The 16,318-nt window shown below is 29.6% G+C and overlaps 7 protein-coding genes across 7 annotated transcripts; 4 read left to right on the forward strand and 3 right to left on the reverse strand.

The window, feature by feature from the left end:
• Nucleotides 1–895: 895 nt before the first annotated feature.
• Nucleotides 896–2,819, forward strand: KFase (kynurenine formamidase). Its single transcript, XM_065500401.1, has 3 exons — nucleotides 896–947; nucleotides 1,978–2,082; nucleotides 2,143–2,819. The coding sequence occupies exons 1-3, from the start codon at nucleotides 896–898 to the stop codon at nucleotides 2,817–2,819; spliced, it is 834 nt and encodes a 277-aa protein (XP_065356473.1).
• Nucleotides 2,820–3,114: 295 nt separating this feature from the next.
• Nucleotides 3,115–4,302, forward strand: epsilonCOP (coatomer subunit epsilon). Its single transcript, XM_065501664.1, has 2 exons — nucleotides 3,115–3,224; nucleotides 3,284–4,302. Exon 2 carries the CDS (start codon nucleotides 3,306–3,308, stop codon nucleotides 4,221–4,223), a length of 918 nt encoding a protein of 305 aa, XP_065357736.1. The 5' UTR covers nucleotides 3,115–3,224; nucleotides 3,284–3,305; the 3' UTR covers nucleotides 4,224–4,302.
• On the reverse strand, nucleotides 4,288–4,953 carry Phf5a (PHD finger protein 5a). Its single transcript, XM_065501665.1, has 4 exons — nucleotides 4,820–4,953; nucleotides 4,572–4,762; nucleotides 4,422–4,507; nucleotides 4,288–4,362 (listed from the first exon to the last, which is right to left on the reverse strand). The coding sequence occupies exons 1-4, from the start codon at nucleotides 4,869–4,871 to the stop codon at nucleotides 4,356–4,358; spliced, it is 336 nt and encodes a 111-aa protein (XP_065357737.1). The 5' UTR covers nucleotides 4,872–4,953; the 3' UTR covers nucleotides 4,288–4,355.
• A 306-nt stretch (nucleotides 4,954–5,259) lies between these two features.
• Nucleotides 5,260–6,749, forward strand: Trmt6 (tRNA methyltransferase 6 non-catalytic subunit). Its single transcript, XM_065499688.1, has 2 exons — nucleotides 5,260–6,261; nucleotides 6,324–6,749. Exons 1-2 carry the CDS (start codon nucleotides 5,346–5,348, stop codon nucleotides 6,716–6,718), a joined length of 1,311 nt encoding a protein of 436 aa, XP_065355760.1. The 5' UTR covers nucleotides 5,260–5,345; the 3' UTR covers nucleotides 6,719–6,749.
• A 217-nt stretch (nucleotides 6,750–6,966) lies between these two features.
• On the reverse strand, nucleotides 6,967–7,772 carry LOC135952576 (cytochrome c oxidase subunit 5B, mitochondrial-like). The gene is made up of 3 exons (XM_065502591.1): nucleotides 7,638–7,772; nucleotides 7,403–7,576; nucleotides 6,967–7,163 (listed from the first exon to the last, which is right to left on the reverse strand). Exons 1-3 carry the CDS (start codon nucleotides 7,717–7,719, stop codon nucleotides 7,057–7,059), a joined length of 363 nt encoding a protein of 120 aa, XP_065358663.1. The 5' UTR covers nucleotides 7,720–7,772; the 3' UTR covers nucleotides 6,967–7,056.
• Nucleotides 7,773–8,399: 627 nt separating this feature from the next.
• Nucleotides 8,400–12,376, reverse strand: LOC135951919 (cytochrome c oxidase subunit 5B, mitochondrial-like). The gene is made up of 3 exons (XM_065501667.1): nucleotides 12,166–12,376; nucleotides 9,146–9,319; nucleotides 8,400–9,077 (listed from the first exon to the last, which is right to left on the reverse strand). The coding sequence occupies exons 1-3, from the start codon at nucleotides 12,245–12,247 to the stop codon at nucleotides 8,971–8,973; spliced, it is 363 nt and encodes a 120-aa protein (XP_065357739.1). The 5' UTR covers nucleotides 12,248–12,376; the 3' UTR covers nucleotides 8,400–8,970.
• Nucleotides 12,377–12,975: 599 nt separating this feature from the next.
• IFT52 (intraflagellar transport 52) lies at nucleotides 12,976–15,794 on the forward strand. The gene is made up of 5 exons (XM_065502585.1): nucleotides 12,976–13,088; nucleotides 13,150–13,367; nucleotides 14,581–15,008; nucleotides 15,075–15,323; nucleotides 15,507–15,794. The coding sequence occupies exons 1-5, from the start codon at nucleotides 12,976–12,978 to the stop codon at nucleotides 15,792–15,794; spliced, it is 1,296 nt and encodes a 431-aa protein (XP_065358657.1).
• The last annotated feature ends 524 nt before the right edge of the window (nucleotides 15,795–16,318 follow it).

Raw genomic sequence — 16,318 nt, forward strand, 5'->3', positions numbered from 1 at the left:
ATTCCGAAAGAAATTTTCGTTTTACTTTTTCTGAAGAAGCAAAATGGGGAATTAATTCCACTTTCGATCGGAATGGAATTCTCTGACAAAGGCCTGACAATTGGGCTGTATATAAAATAATTTATTCACAGAAAAAAGTTTCAACATAAATATTATGATTCGAATTCATTGATTTCAATTCATAACATTTATAAATAATTTCTTAAATAGTATGATTTTTTTAATATTTTATGTTTTGAAATAAAATCTAGAAGGCTTGAAAAATATAATTTCAATTTCATTTTTATTTTTATGTTGTTCAAAAATGTTTGAAATTTTTCATGGAAAATTTTTAGTTTTTTATGATTTTCAGCTATAAAATTATATAAAAAGCGCGAAAATGATTAAATTGATTTAAGAGGATGAAATGCTTTTATATTTATGAATGTTTTATTATGTTTAATGATAATTTTTAAGTTTCAGATATTCTCCTTTTTATCTTAAAATATTGGCCAATATATGGCTATTATGCAAATATTCTTGCACTAATTCATTATATAATACAATTATAATGCAATTTATTAAAAAAATTAAGTAAAAAAAGCAAAAATTTCCGTCATGTAAAATTTTATAATATTTATGAACATGTTCTTATTTTGAATGAAATAAGTTTGGGAAAAAAGTCAAGTTCGATTAATAATATTTATTACAAAATTCATTCCAATTATGAATTTTTTTTTTCTGTGTTAAAATAGTTTCAAATCATTAAAAAATCAATGTTTTAAATAAAATATTTGATGAGTAATTTTCTAAATGAAAGATTTTTATTTTATTATACATATGTAGTATTTATTTAAGTCGACCATACTTTAAATAACTTGTTTGGTTTCTCTTATGCTTAAACTTTTTGAAAATAATGCTGCAGCATTTAGTTGTTTATCAGCAAAACTGTGAGATTACTGCCTATCGTTAGTCTTGTATTTTTATTTGTTTCATCTTTTAAGATTGTATAATGGATTTGGACTTAGAAAAACAATATTCACCTAGTTTACATACAAAAAGATTTCAAAATTATGCCAAACCTGAGGAAGAAATTATAAACAATTTTTTAAAAGTTTCGGAAAATGGTAATTATAATTGTTGGTTAATGGAAAGTGTTTAAAAAATTTATGTACATTGTACATAGAAATGTATGTATGTAAAGTGATAATGATGCTGTAAACATATTCGGCAGTGTCGAATGTTTTATACCATTCTACTCGTAATAAGAAAACCTTTTTTGATGGAAACCATTCAGCCCTATAAATAATAAATTAAAAAAAGGATTAAATAAATGTAAAATTTGAAAAAAATATATATTTATCGTAATTTGCAATTCAAGCCCTATTAAATAATATCAAAATGTTTAAGATCGAATATTAACTTTAGGAGATATTTAAGATTTAGGGATTTTCATCCCTAAATCATTAAGTTTTGTTGTTTAAATTTCATTAAGATTTACGATCAGCGATTTTTTACTTACTCTTGCTATTACTTATTTTATATTTATAGTTGTTCTCTGTATTTACGATTATGAACTGAATTGAAAAACTAAGGGCCATAAAGTTTATCAGTAAATAGTTTTTGTAGTGCTATGCTAGAACATCTAAAAACTTACAGCTGGTAAATTCTTTTATTTTGATTTAAAGACAAGACTACCTTGATAAAAAGTGTTTGCAAAATTTTACATTAACAACGATAATTCAAAAGGTTCGAAATCGATTCATCCGTCTGTACGATCGTTAAACAATATTTTATGTCTTAAAAAATTCAGCTTTCAATTCGATTCAAAAATGTTTTGGTGAAGAGTATATAAGATTCGGCACATCCAAATACATCTCTCTTACTTGTTAAATATATATAAGTTGTCTTAGACAATCGAATTTTGGCCTAATCCGAAACCGGATATATTATTTTACGAATAAATTGAAAATGCTCACTTATTTTCCATTTAAATAGCCACAATATTAGCCCGTCAAGTTTACAAAACTCGTTTGGATGTACGTTATGGAGGAGAAAGTGATAATCAATTATTAGATATATACTTTAAGGAACAGGAAGAAGGTAAAGTATTAAACTACCTTAAAAACTAAATATTAAAAAACCAATTCTCCCTTTAACCAGGTACCCCCATATTTGTCTTTATTCATGGCGGATATTGGCAACAATTGGATAAATCTACTTCTGGCCCTTTGGTATACCCTCTTATTGAACACAATTATCGCATCATCTTAGTGGACTACAACCTGTGCCCCGATATAACTTTGCAACAAATTACCCAACAAATGTGTAATTTCTACAAATGGTTAACAATTTATGCTACAGAAACTAAAACTCCAAAAATGTCCATAAGTGGCCATTCTGCTGGAGCCCATTTAGCTGTACAAATGTTTAAAGATGACTTTTTAGAGCCATTAAAACGTTTGCAACTAATTGATCAAATATACTTAATAAGTGGCGTTTATGATTTACGAGAATTGTGGAAATTAAACAGTTGCAATGCTAATAATATTTTAAGTTTAAATGCTGAAAATGCAATTGAGTTATCACCTTTATGTTGGCTGTATAATAAGGATTTGATATGTGAATATCAGAAACAGGGTCTTATGGTGCATGTTTTGGTTGGAGAAAATGATAGTGAACGTTTTAAGAAGCAAGCGCAGGAATATTGTAGCAAGCTAAAGGAACTGAAGCTGGAGGCAGTTTATAAGGAATTTGATAACTATGATCATTATGATATTATAGAAGAATGTGCTAATTCTAAATCGGCCATTAGCCGTTATATATGTAAACATTTGTAGGAGTTTGAATGAGTAAAATAAATAATTTAAAACGTTTAGCTAAATATACTTATGTTTATTGTTTTTACACACTGAAACCATTATATTTTATTATATGTATAGACAAATATCGAAATATAAAGTATATATAAATGCATATTAATAATAAATTAAAGTTTTATTTTTATTAAAAACATTCTGCAGTTTAAAGGTAAATATTTAAATATTTCTGTTAAAACAACAGAAAATGTTGCAGTATTTACCATAATAACATCTCTGTGTTGCTCTGTTAAGTCTGACTTTTTATTCCCAACACTGAACATACCCCATCATACATTGTTGACATTTTAACACGTCATATACTAATCAAGTAAAAAAAATAAAAAAACTTTTTAGGAAATTGTTTAATATTTAATAAAAATAAAGGTTTGTTTTGCTAATTTTTTAATTTATTATACAAAATATTTATTAACTCATTATTGCAGTTAAGAATTATACACCGCCAACATGAGTAAAATAGCCCAAGAAGAAGATACCAACTCAACATTGTTCTATGCTCGCAATGAGTATTACATTGGCAATTTCATGGGTTCTGTTAATTTTGTATTGCCAGAACAGGGCACAGCCGGAGCAGAATTATTGTCGTACATGTATTTATCATACTTGGCTATTGATTCGGGGCGTTTAATAGCTAGTGATATTAAGGATAACAATAACACTGCTTTGTTGGCTTTACGCTACATCAATGAAGCCTTTGAACAACCCGACAAGATTGAGGAAATATTGGAAAAACTTACCGATAAAGTGGCTATAGAGGAAGATGACACCAATATCTGGCATATTGCCACCGCCATAGTATACTGCTATGACCAACAATTTGAAAATGCTCTAAAGATATTGCATGGCTCTACAAATTTGGAGTCCATGGCTTTATCTGTACAATGTTTATTACGTCTAAGTCGTGTGGATTTGGCTAAACAATTGGTGGGCAAAATGCAAGAAATCTCGGATGACCATACATTGACGCAATTGGCTCAAGCTTGGGTGGCCTTATCTTTGGGCACTGAACAAATGCAAGATGCTTTCCATATTTATCAGGAATTCTGTGAAAAATACAAACCCACTCCTCTGTTATTAAATGGCCAGGCTGTTGTTCACTTGGGTTTGGAGAGATATGAAGAAGCTGAGGCTGTTCTGAGAGAAGCTTTAACCAAAAAGCATAACGATTATGATACTCTAATCAATATGATGGTGTTGTCTCATTTAACTGGTAAATCTGCAGAGATTATCCATCGTTATTGGACGCAATTGAGAGAATTCTATCCTAAAAGTGAATTTGTCAAGGATTTCGATAAGAAGATATCGGAATTCGATAAGCTATCTTTGCAGTATTCTTCAGAGGGAAACGTCAAAATTAATTTTTAAAACCACCACTTACCATATATAATTCCATAACTACTTTAATATACTAAATAAAAAATATATAATCTTCACTGTAAAACAATAGTTTTTTTATTAAGGTCCTTATTGTAAGATAAGAGGTAGAAAAAGTAAATGCTAGTAGCTGTAATAAGAAAAAATTAGGATATTGAAGATACAAACATATAAAATAATCTAACTTACTTTTGTTTAAAACCATATTTCTTTCGTTCATAAAACAGATCTGTTTTGGAACTGCCCAAATTAACAATTTTGGGACAGCCATCTCGCTAAAATTAAAAAGTTCCATTATTTAAAGTTTGTTTCATATTTTTTATATTTATTTACACTCACATCTTTTTCTTGTGTGGTACATTCCTTGCAATAGTAGGCATCTGATACTCCCGGACCACCACAGATCACACAACGACCTTGATAGGATCCGTAATTGCATTCATCGCAGATACGCACTAATGTACAGGGTCTTACATACGAATCGCAAATGACACACTTGCCGTCACATTTCTCACACAAACGACCAATGGCTGAAACAGGAAATTTTCTTATTTTTTAGATTTTCTAATAAAATTATGTTAACTTACCTACTCCTGGCTGCTTGCGACAGAAAATTAAATCTGGATGATGCTTGGCCATTTTGTGTTAGTGTTTTTTAGATATTTTAATTGAAAATTGTAAAGTTTTTCAGAAATTTGGTGTCAAAAAGAGTTTGTTTACGTTTATGCAGCCTCTTCTATATACATTCACTCTAAATTGATTGCATAGAAAAACAGGTATGTTTTTTTAATATTTTTAATGATGATAGGATTATAAAAGTTAAAATAATAAGGAAGAAAACAACAACTTAATAATAATGCTTGTTTTTAATTTAAAATAAAGGAATTCTTACGAAGTTCCATTTGTAAATGGAAACTATTTACACTTTTAACAAATTTTAAATAGAATTGGCAACCTTTTCCTACCGGCAATATTAAAACAGGGCTGTTATATTTATTTACACGTGTTTTTGACATTTCTTCGCGATTGTTTACAAACGTGAAATTGTATTAATTCAATCGGTTTTTTTAATATTTTTTCTGTAATTTCTTTTAATTTAAAACTTAAAGGACAATGACAACATTAGACGAGCAACCGAAAATAAAACTGGGCGATTACATTGTCATACAACGACAAAAGTATACCAAATTGCAGAAATTTGGCAATTTAGATGCCACAGCAATGTTGGGCAAAGATCAGCTAGAGCTGAAAGCTTTGCTAGATCAACCTTATGGTGCTACCTTTAAAATGTGCCCTAAAGAAGATTTGGGCAAGTCTCACCGTGGTCGTCAAAAGTTAAACACCTTGCAATTGTGCAATGAATTGGAAATGCGTAATATACGTGAAGTATTGGGTATATCCTCCAGTGGTGAAGATAATCGCAATATTTTAGATGATGGCGACTCACAGGCTCTTAAGCCAGAAGATATCGATAAGCTAAGAGACGAATGCAATGAAAGCACCAAGATTATAGAGAAAATTGTAGAAAACTCAAAAACATTTCACAATAAAACCGAATATTCACAGGAAAAGTATTTGAAGAAAAAGGAAAAGAAATACTTTGAATATATACAAATCAGACAACCCAACATACGTTTAATTACCGAGATATACTATCGTCAAGATGCTGAAAAAGTAATGGGCCTAAGGGTCGATACCCTGTCACAATTAATATCGTATTCGGGTATTTCTTCATTCGGCAACTATTTGTTATATGAGAGTGGCTCAAATGGTTTATTGCCAGCGGCTTTCCTGAACTCAATGGGAGCTAATACAGAAGCCAAAATGGTGCATATGCATCCGGGTAATGTGCCACAAAAACAGGCCATTTTGGCTTTAAATTTACCCGAAGAACAATTGCAAAGATGTATTTCAGTGAATATTTATTCGGTGTTAAGAGAATTTTATCAAGGCCAGGAAACTGCCAGTGAAACAGCTGAAGTAAGCGAACCTAGTAGTAAAAAACAAAAGTTAAATGAAGATGACAAAGGTATGTGGCTGTTGGTATAAACATTTTCAAACAATTACTTAAATAGATTGTATATTTTATAGATTCTTCAGAGACTTCCTCTGAGTCTGCAAAAACCGAGGACGCTGCTAAACCACCAGCCACTTTACAAAAATGGCAATTGGAAAATAAACGTGCTGCCGCTTTAATGCAGGACAAATTTGATTCTTTGGTTATTGCCGCCAAAGAACATCCCGCCAATTTGGTTAAGGAATTGTTGCCTTTTGTTAAACCCTCACGTCCCATTGTCGTTTTCAGTTTGTGCAAAGAAGTGTTAATGGAATTGTATGTAGATTTGAAAACAAGCTCGAAAGTTACTAATCTACATTTGACTTCAAATTGGTTGCGTATGTATCAAGTTTTACCCAATCGCACACATCCTGAGGTAAATATGCAGGCTAATAGCGGCTATTTACTGACGGGCATTACTTTAGGTTAAGCAGGGAATAATAAAAACAACTTTAAAATAACATGATTTAAGAAATTTATTTATAAAAGTTTGGTAAGTATGAAAATTAAAGGAATTCAAAAGTAAATCTGTATTTAAAATCGATAATGGTGTCAGAGTTCGAAGAACTTTCAAATTTGAATTTTTTTTAAAAAGAAAGTTGCTAAAAACGTTAGTCTTAAACTGATGTCAAAGGTCAATTAAAGGTCAAATTTATATTATACAATTCAATTGCCGTGTTTTAAATCAAAGTTGTAATTTTTTATTAGAAATATTGAATTTAATACAAAAACATGATTAAAAAAATACTATCCTTTAAAACAAAACAATCAAGAAAATCGTTCAACTTCCTGCAATCTATACCAATGACCACATTCACAACGTTTCGGACAATCTCTTTCCAACCACATATAATTCACAAAACGATTATCCTTACCTGCAATATAAATTTTAAAACTTAGATGCCAGTTACATATTTACATGATTTGCAATAATTTAAAATCGAAAATAAAGAATAAGTTGCGTATGAATAAAAGGATTTTGATTACGGGGCGGAAATTATTCGAATTGAAATTACACAATTTCATCAATCCCCTGTTTATTTAGGACATGTCCGGGTATTAATACTGACTAAGATTCTAATAGTTTAACCCCTTTCAATGTCTTATTACTTACATATACATCCCACTATGCGTCCATTAAAGGCCGACGGTATCAGCGTGGGATTTTCTTTAGTACCACAGCCTCGCTTTAAAACTTTCATATGATAAGGATCACAATTACCCTCCATATAGGCTTCGATTTCCTTTCTCTGCAAACCCGTACACAATTGTAAAGGATCGGGCATTTCTAATTAAGAAAAGAAAATCAATTGAAAATTTTGATTGCAATTCTTAATATTCTTCTTTACCTTGCTGTAGCTTTGGAGTCTGCGTTATAAATCTTTGTTGCAGGATAGTTTTATTTAGAAAACGGCGTATAATTAAGGACATTGTAACAATTTAAAAAAAAATTCATGAACGGAAACGTATTTCAAAATATTTTTTTTATTAAAAATTGTTTGAAAAATCATAGAAAATTTGATTTTTCAGAATATAAAATACACAGAGAGAAGAGTACAAATAGCATGCAGGGAATGCTAATAGGGAAATTGTAGTGATTTACTTGTGATATCGGGCCTTTTCGGAAATGCATCACTGCGCTGCATCTGATGCACAGTACGTTCTAAAATGCAAAAGTAGGCAACACTGCAGATGATGATGATAAACAGATGATGCTCAAAAAACCATCAAACAAGCATCACAAAATTGGCTAATGCATTGTCTGCACATCAGCATCAGTTGATTTGCATCAGCATCGCAAAATAATCACATATGCGCGTCAAATGCAACGCAGTGATACATTTCCCATTGTCAGTACTACTGACCCGATTTACCCCAGCAAATATAGCATTATTTTTAGGAAAAAACCCCAAATCTCTATAGCAAGAAATTTAAATTAATCCCGGGAATTTGAAACCAGAAATTTAATATATAACTCCTCATAACCTACGACATTTTCTATAAAAAAAATCCTTTAATTGTATGTCCCAGTGCAACATTTCCTAAATTATATAACAAACAGCTTAAACAAACCATTTCACATATAAATTCCTTAGAAATTCAAGTTATACTTTTGTTTCTATAATAGTTTCTTATTTATTTTTTGTTTACTAATTAAATTAGTTATGCTTTAGCAATTATTTAAACTTATTAAATAAATACACACTTGTTGCTGTTGTTATACTCGTTAGTTTAAACGTTTTATCATAGCTATTGGTTTTTTTTTATATAAAGACAAGATATGAGTTGTTGAATCTCTTTTTTTTTGTTGGTTGTGTTTTCATTTAACATAATTTATTATTTTCGACTTAAACATAACAAGCGTGTGTTTTATTTGTTTCATATAATTAAAGTGTAGTGTGTATTTTATCATTAAAATTATGGCGTTTTCAAAGCCATTTTATAATTGATAGATTTCAACTAGCAAAGAAAAAAGTAACCTAATTTAATAACCCAAGAGTTGGTATTAACTCAAGTGAAAATAATTTATGTACTTCGTTTTTTGTTTAGGTTTTTTTTGTTGTTTTGGTTTGTTTTATTGTTTAAGGTTACTTTTAACTTAAATTTCTTTAATTTATGTTAAGTTTTGAAAACAGAACGACATATTTATTTTAAATGGTGTGTACAAGGATTTAACTATATTTAAACGGCAGCCTTTTCAACCAATTTGAACCAATGGCCGCACTCACAACGTTTAGCGGTACCCTTTTGTAGCCACATCCATTGTACATAGGTTTGATCTTCTTCGCCTGGTAGTTTAAATGAAATAAAATTTAATTAATATTTTTAAGCTGGGCTTTAGCATAGAAATACTTACAGATGCAACCCACAATACGGGCTTCGAAAGCAGAGGGTATCAGGTTGGGATTTTCCTTGGTACCAGCACCACGCTTGAACACTTTCATGTCGAAGGGATTATCATTACCGGCAGCTTTGGCCAACAATTCACGCTTCTCAATACCAGTAGCGTGTTCCATGGGATCGTTCATCACTAAAATTAGGAAAATATAAATAAATTAAAAAAAAATATAAAAGTATTTTTTTACAAAAATGTAAATTTTTAGAAACATTCTCAATATTGTGAGAAATAGGAAAATAAATTAAATTAATAAAAACAGAACGTAAATTTTTATAAAAAGTTAATTTTCAGAAAAATTCTCAATTTTTAGAAAAATTCTTAATTTTGGGTTAAATTTATTATTTTTTTTTTTTCAAAAAGTACTTTTTTCAAAAAAGTACGTTTTCACAAAAATTATCAATTTTAGAAGAAACATTACATTTTCAGAAAAATTCTTAATTTTGGGTTAAATTTATATTTTTTTTCAAAAAGTACTTTTTTCAAAAAAGTGCATTTTCACAAAAATTCTCAATTTTCAAAGAAATAGGAAAATAAGTTTATTAATGAAAAGAATTATTAAAAATGGAGGAGAAAATAAATTTTTTCAGAAACATTCTAAATTTTGTACTGGACACATGGAAAAATCGAAAAATTTAATAAAAAGAAGAAAGCCGAAAAGTACTTTTTTTACACAGAGCAATAATATTTTTGACACATAAATAAATTATAAAATATTTCGAAAACATTTTCAGAAAAATTAACAATTTTGTGCTGGAATTATGGAAAACAACCTAAGAATTTCATAAAAACAAATGGCAGAAATACTGAAAACAAGAAAGTCGAAAAGTACTATAAAGCAGAAACATAATAAACATTGATATGGAATGAATATTGTCTAAGAGAACTAAAGTAGAGAACATTAATATGCAGAAAAGACAACATTTTAAACATTTTCCGATAATTCGAAACTTTCAGTAATTTTTTTTAAAAAAAGTACTTTTTACAAAATGTCAAAAGAAAAAAGAAAGAAAATGTCAAAAAGTACATTTTCCAAAAAATTAATTTTCAGTAGAATTATTCAAAAAATTAAAAAAAACAAATGATTTTCAAACAAGTAGTATTATAAGATAAAGAAAACCTCAAAAAGTACTTTTTGGCAAAAATCGTTGAAAGTATTTACTTCCTTAGAGTACTACATAGCGATTTTTACAAAAACGCTATTTTTGTTAAAAGAAACGACCCCTAACACTTACCGAAAATCTAGTCGTCTAACTAGTTCAATAACTTTTGACAAAAGTAGCCTTCCATGGAAAAGCAAATATCAAAAGGTACTTCTTTAATTTAAAATAATTGTTGTAAAAGTAAAATGGATTAGCAAATACTTTGAATTTAAAATTCTAAAATATTACAACATATTTCTATGATAAAAAGAATTTTACAAAGAAACAAAGCCTCCAAAACCCCAATTTGTCATAAAAAATTTCCAAATTTTATAAAATAAATTTTTCCATAAAAGTACAGCTTTGTAGAAATTTATCAGTGATTACTCATAAAGCAAATCATTTTAAAGTGAAAGTTATTATTTATATTTAACTAGCTGGTCGTCCCGGCTTCGCTCGGTAGCAATTAATAAATGTTTACTTTGTATAGGAGGTACCACGCCCATTGTACCTATATAGGTCATTTGTAAATCTAAACCATCCAGGGACCCACACAAATACGACACAAAATTTCATCGAAATCGGTCCAGCCATTAAGGAGGAGTGCAGTTACTAACACACTTACAGAAGAATTATATATATAAAGATATCAATAATTTATTATAAATCTACTTGTTTTCTTCCAAAATGTCCTATTTTTCCTGAAATGTTTATTAACATAACCTTCCGTTCTTACTATAGCTGTCTTTATAATTTCTGTGTTCTTATCTGAGTTGAATGTGAGATAATCAAGTGATTATTTCCCAACAGTAGAGTAAATAAATGAAAAGGTAAATATGTGGAAACTTTATTTTATACTTTAGCTTTCCTTCTAGATAAAAAATGCACAGTTGATTGATATTTTTTGATAAAATTTAAAGTTAAACTTTCGTCATTTATAATTTTAAACACAATAGTCGTGGGAATGTTTAACTATTGTCGTAACTACTTGGCATTAGCCAGAAGCAGCAAAAAATCCACAATTATTCAACAAATCCCAAACAATGGATATCCAAAAGTATCCATGACAAATGCTATTAAAACTTCCAAACTATAAAATTTTAATAACTGCGCAGTTTTTATCACTATCTTCTAAAACTACCAAATCATTTAGCATTTTTTTTTTACTAATTTAACTAAAAAACCCAAGGTGTTAAAAATGACATTAACCCCAAACCCAAAAATAGCAGGAACACATCATATGAGAGGGGCAAGACATTTGAAAGCAAGTGTCGTTATGACGCTGCTCATAGGCGATAAAACATTAGAATAAAATAAATATGTACTAAAAAAACTAAATGACACAAAGGTTACATAAACATACAACACAACTGCAAACTGCACCCGAAACATGTATTAAAGTTTTGGCAATTATGCAAAAAATTACAAGAATTCTTAATAAAATTAGAAAGAAACAAATCACAACAAAAGCCAAAATCTAATAAGAATTTATAAAACAAATATTTTAACCATTCGCTAATATTTTTCTTTTTTTTTGTCTTGTTCTCATATTGTCTGTCTCTTTTCGAAAAGTGTTACATAAAACCAATCGGATTTCTGGCAGACCAAGAAAATTTATTGAACTTTTCATTTATCAATCATGAAAACATATTTTCCTTTTTTTTTGCTGCAATTTTCAACAAACTTTTCATAAATTATGTAACCTTTTCCCACTACCAACACTTTGGCAAGAAATGTCAAAGTGGTGGAGTGAAGAGCCTCGTTTTTCGTTCAGGTGGAGTAGAGGAACATGAGAAATTAACCTTTTTCTTAGTTATGGATGAAGAATTTGGAACTTACTTTTGCAGAAGCGAACTGGAGTGTATGCGACATTTTGACGTGCAGCGGCACGGAAAGCCATGCGTCCACAAATTGAAGCCATTTTTTGTAATTTATGTAGTGGGTTTTCTCAAAATTTTTTTAATAAAACTAAAATTTCGTAATTTCCACACACGGCGGCGATGAAAAAATCACTCGTTCGTTTGACGGGCAGCGAAGTAACGGGACAGAGTTGCTTGAAAAGAGTAGTGGAAAGACATATGCCAAAGCAGAGTTGCTGTTAAAGGTACTACTTTGAAATGCAACTCAGGGGGAGTAAAATAACAAGGCTGTAAAATGAAGTTATGGTTTGATATGGCAACAAAAGGTATTCGAGAATAAAACCATATCAATAAATTAACAACAAAGGTTGTGGTCTGGAATGTATTAAATAGCATTGCCAGCTTTAAGTTTTTTGCTTTATTGAAATCCATACAGAAAAACTGCTTACATGAACAAAAAATCCATTTTTTTAGTTTCCTATTTTCAATTCTTTCCTATTTGATATTATATGAATTTTATATAAATTTTATAAAATATCGTCATGTTTATTGAAACAAATATTGTTTCAATAGAAAAAGAAATATTGATATTTTAGTGGTTATGCTTTTTTGTTAAATATTTCAACAATGTGAACGTATCTTTAGTAACCTAGCAACCGTAATAAACCCAACAGTACAATCTTTTTTTCCTAAAAGTACACATTTTCTGTTTAATAACATATTTTGTTTAGTTTTTGTATTAATTATTAAAACAAATACAAATTTCTGTTGCTAAATTACCAAAAAAAAAATGTCTTCAAAACCCATTATCTGTTTTGATTGCTCCAAAAATGAACGTTTTCAAATTTCCGACAATTATAAAATGTTACACCGTAAATTGAAATCTTCATGGAATATAGAACAGTAAGTTTGTGTGTTAAAACCAAGTAAAAATGTATTTCCTTTATATTTTTATTGTTTTTAGAAATGATTTGGAATTGAATTTGGACAAATTGTCCAAAGTGAAAATATTTGTTTTGGCTGGTCCCCAGGATCACTTTACCGAAGATGAATTTCAGGTGTTAAAGAACTTTGTAGATAATGGTGGCTCTTTGTGGGTAGTGTTGGGTGAGGGTGGCGAAAATGAGTTTAACACTAATGTCAATTTCTTTTTGGAACAATACGGCATTTACATAAATAGTGGTAAGTGAAAGAAAGGAAATTATTTGGAGTTTTAATTTTTCAGATGACCGACTGTTTTTCAAAGAAACATTTCCTTTTTATACCCTTCACCTTCGTGAGAAGGGTATATAAGTTTGTCATTCCATTTGTAATTTCCACAATATAATTTTCCGACCCTATAAAGTATATATATTCTGGATCCTTATAGATAGCGGAGTCGATTAAGTCGTGTCCGTCTGTCTGTTTATCTGTCTGTCCGTCAGTCTGTTGAAATCAATTTTCTGCAGACCCCAGATATCTTCGGGATCCAAATCTTCAATAATTCTGTCAGACATGCTTTCGAGAAGTTTCCTATTTAAAATCAGCAAAATCGGTCCACAAATGGCTGAGATATGAGGAAAAACCAGGACAACCTTGATTTTTGAACTACATATGTATATCTGGATATATCATAAATATTTCAAAGACTTTTTTAGGTCCTAGTAAGCTGGACCTAAATGAGTCAAAATCGGAAAAAATATTTTATAACCCGAATTTTTTTTTTCACCAAAAATAAATTTAAAAAACCAAACAATATTATCAAAATTTAAAAGCAAAAACATTTTAAAATTTAAAAAATGTTTTAAAATTTAAAAAAATTAAAATAACAATTCGATTTTTTTTTCAAAAAATTAAAAAAACAACTTTGAAAAAAAAAAATTATTTTGTTTACCTAAAAATATTTAAAATTTTTATTTTGAAGTTTAAATTGGTGAAGGATATATTATATTCGGCACAGCCGAATATAGCTCTCTTACTAATTTTTTTTTTTAAATTTTGAATGAAAGAATTCTATTAAAAAATTTTTTTTTAAATAAAATTCGGATTAAAAACAATTTTTCCCTATTTTGACCCATTGTCGGTCCGAATTTCCATTGAAAAGGTCTTTGAAATGTTTATCATTAGATATTCATATTTTCTATGCTAAAGACTTAGTAATCCAGATATAGATCAAAAATAGTTCTAAAATCGAGGTAGTTGTTTTTTTTGATAATAATTCAGCCATTTGTCAATCGATTTTCCAGAATTTATATAGCAACCGAACCAGGACTTTGATATATTGATGTATCAATCACGTATTTAAGTTATTTGGGGTCTTCGGAAAGTTAATGTCAACATACAGACACACATGGCTATATCGAATTTATAGGGTCGCTACTGCCAACTTTTTAATTACTTCTTATTTCTTTTTCAGACACTGTTATACGACCACATTACTACAAAAACCTACACCCCAAAGAATGTTGCATTGGCGGCGGCGTGGTGTGTGAGTCCATGTGGCGTTACTTGTTAAAACAACCTGTAGACATGGTGGACTATGATTTTAGCGATGAAAAATATAAGCTGCATTTTCAATATCCCTATGGAGCCACTTTAAATGTTTCCGATCCAGCCAATGTTTTAATGACTACCGGACCCGTTGTTTATCCCTTCAATCGTCCACTAATGGGTTATTATTGTAACGAGAAACAGGGTAAAATATTGGCCTTAGGTTCGGGCTATATGTTTCATGATAAATATTTGACCAGTGACAAGACCAATGATGCCATACTGGAGTATATTGTGAAATTGTTGGGAGGCAATGAATTGAAATTTAATCATTTGGATTTTAATGATGTGGAGGTATTTTAATTGTTTAATATTCAATATTAAGTAAGATTTGATTAAATTATTGTTTGTTTTTTTTAGCTCAATGATAATAAAACCTTTACGGATATTGGTTTTATAGCCGATTTACCGAAGGCCTGTTTAATTGATTCGATTGGTTCGGAAATTCCCGCTGATTTTAAGCAAATGTTTGATATGTCTTTATGTGGTTTAAGCAATCGTTTGCTGAAGGATGTCATTAATGCCTATCAACAGTTGAATGTGAAATATGAAACTTTAAAGATTATCAAGCCTCAATTTGAAATTCCTTTGCCTCCACTGCAATTGGCGGTAAGTGTCAAAAAATAAGTTAAAAGAAGTCAGAAAGATATAAATAATTGTTTATATCCTTCTCCAAAGTGATAAATATTAAAAAAATCTTTGATCTTAAATCTAATTCAATATTGAATATTGAAGAAAACTTCGGAACTTTAATATTTTTAACATGATTTTCTATATAATTTTCATTTCCAGACCTTTCCCCCGGTTTTCAGTGAACCCGCTGCCCCACCTTTGGAACTTTATGATCTGGATGAAGTTTTCAGTCCACCCCGATCTCAGTTGGCCAATATGACGGGCCAATGTTTGCAATCACTACAATCTAAAGATCCCCATAAGCCGCCAAATCTTAAGGAATTGGAGAATTATATAAAGGAATGTGCTCGCATAACAGCCATCATTAATGATCAACATGATATGCCGGCCCGGGAAATTTTAAATATTGTAGCTCAACAAATTATAAGTTATCGTCCGTATGAATAATTTTAATAATGAATGTACTTACCCCCTGTCTATACTTGACAAATATTTATCATAACAATTAATGATGTTTATTGTCAAGACAAAGTTGTCTGAGCAAAAGCACTAACAATTTTGTCATAACGAAGCAATAATACTAATAGATGGGGACTATACCTAATAATTATGAATCTTGACAACCATTTTGACGTTTATCATGATACAAATTTATCAGGTATAGACAGGGGGTTAAGCAGCAATTGGCGGAGAAGTTCAACTCAAACAAATTAAACTCTTGTTAAAACTAAACATCGGAAAAACAATAAAATAAAACATTGATTTAAACCAAGCTTAAGTTAAGTTATCTTAATCACCCAACCAAAAACTAAACCTTAATGTTTGTATATATTGAAAATAAATAAAAAAATATTATAAAATAATAAATAAAAAGTTTTAAATTTCCTTTAAACTAAAACAAAGCATATTTAGCGAAGAACCTAATTCTTCTAATTTGCTGAGCTGCACACATTCTTTTAAGTCGTCTGATT

Source organism: Calliphora vicina, chromosome 2 (genome assembly GCF_958450345.1).
Source record: "Calliphora vicina chromosome 2, idCalVici1.1, whole genome shotgun sequence".
NCBI classification, from domain to species: Eukaryota; Metazoa; Arthropoda; class Insecta; order Diptera; family Calliphoridae; genus Calliphora; species Calliphora vicina.

Excerpts from the sequence above, each read along its gene's own strand:
- KFase (XM_065500401.1), top strand. The coding sequence starts at position 896 with ATGCTGCAGCATTTAGTTGTTTATCAGCAAAACTGTGAGATTACTGCC. Across the intron at positions 948-1,977 it reads CTGTGAGATTACTGCCTATC|CCACAATATTAGCCCGTCAA; the intron begins GTTAGTCTTGTA and ends CCATTTAAATAG. Across the intron at positions 2,083-2,142 it reads CTTTAAGGAACAGGAAGAAG|GTACCCCCATATTTGTCTTT; the intron begins GTAAAGTATTAA and ends CCCTTTAACCAG.
- epsilonCOP (XM_065501664.1), top strand. The coding sequence starts at position 3,306 with ATGAGTAAAATAGCCCAAGAAGAAGATACCAACTCAACATTGTTCTAT.
- Phf5a (XM_065501665.1), bottom strand. The coding sequence starts at position 4,871 with ATGGCCAAGCATCATCCAGATTTAATTTTCTGTCGCAAGCAGCCAGGA. Across the intron at positions 4,763-4,819 it reads TCGCAAGCAGCCAGGAGTAG|CCATTGGTCGTTTGTGTGAG; the intron begins GTAAGTTAACAT and ends TTCCTGTTTCAG. Across the intron at positions 4,508-4,571 it reads GTACCACACAAGAAAAAGAT|CGAGATGGCTGTCCCAAAAT; the intron begins GTGAGTGTAAAT and ends TTTTAATTTTAG.
- Trmt6 (XM_065499688.1), top strand. The coding sequence starts at position 5,346 with ATGACAACATTAGACGAGCAACCGAAAATAAAACTGGGCGATTACATT. Across the intron at positions 6,262-6,323 it reads GTTAAATGAAGATGACAAAG|ATTCTTCAGAGACTTCCTCT; the intron begins GTATGTGGCTGT and ends TATATTTTATAG.
- LOC135952576 (XM_065502591.1), bottom strand. The coding sequence starts at position 7,719 with ATGTCCTTAATTATACGCCGTTTTCTAAATAAAACTATCCTGCAACAA. Across the intron at positions 7,577-7,637 it reads GACTCCAAAGCTACAGCAAG|AAATGCCCGATCCTTTACAA; the intron begins GTAAAGAAGAAT and ends TTTCTTAATTAG. Across the intron at positions 7,164-7,402 it reads ACGCATAGTGGGATGTATAT|GTAAGGATAATCGTTTTGTG; the intron begins GTAAGTAATAAG and ends TTTATATTGCAG.
- LOC135951919 (XM_065501667.1), bottom strand. The coding sequence starts at position 12,247 with ATGGCTTCAATTTGTGGACGCATGGCTTTCCGTGCCGCTGCACGTCAA. Across the intron at positions 9,320-12,165 it reads TCCAGTTCGCTTCTGCAAAA|TGATGAACGATCCCATGGAA; the intron begins GTAAGTTCCAAA and ends TCCTAATTTTAG. Across the intron at positions 9,078-9,145 it reads CCGTATTGTGGGTTGCATCT|GCGAAGAAGATCAAACCTAT; the intron begins GTAAGTATTTCT and ends TTAAACTACCAG.
- IFT52 (XM_065502585.1), top strand. The coding sequence starts at position 12,976 with ATGTCTTCAAAACCCATTATCTGTTTTGATTGCTCCAAAAATGAACGT. Across the intron at positions 13,368-14,580 it reads CGGCATTTACATAAATAGTG|ACACTGTTATACGACCACAT; the intron begins GTAAGTGAAAGA and ends TTTCTTTTTCAG. Across the intron at positions 15,324-15,506 it reads TGCCTCCACTGCAATTGGCG|ACCTTTCCCCCGGTTTTCAG; the intron begins GTAAGTGTCAAA and ends TTTCATTTCCAG.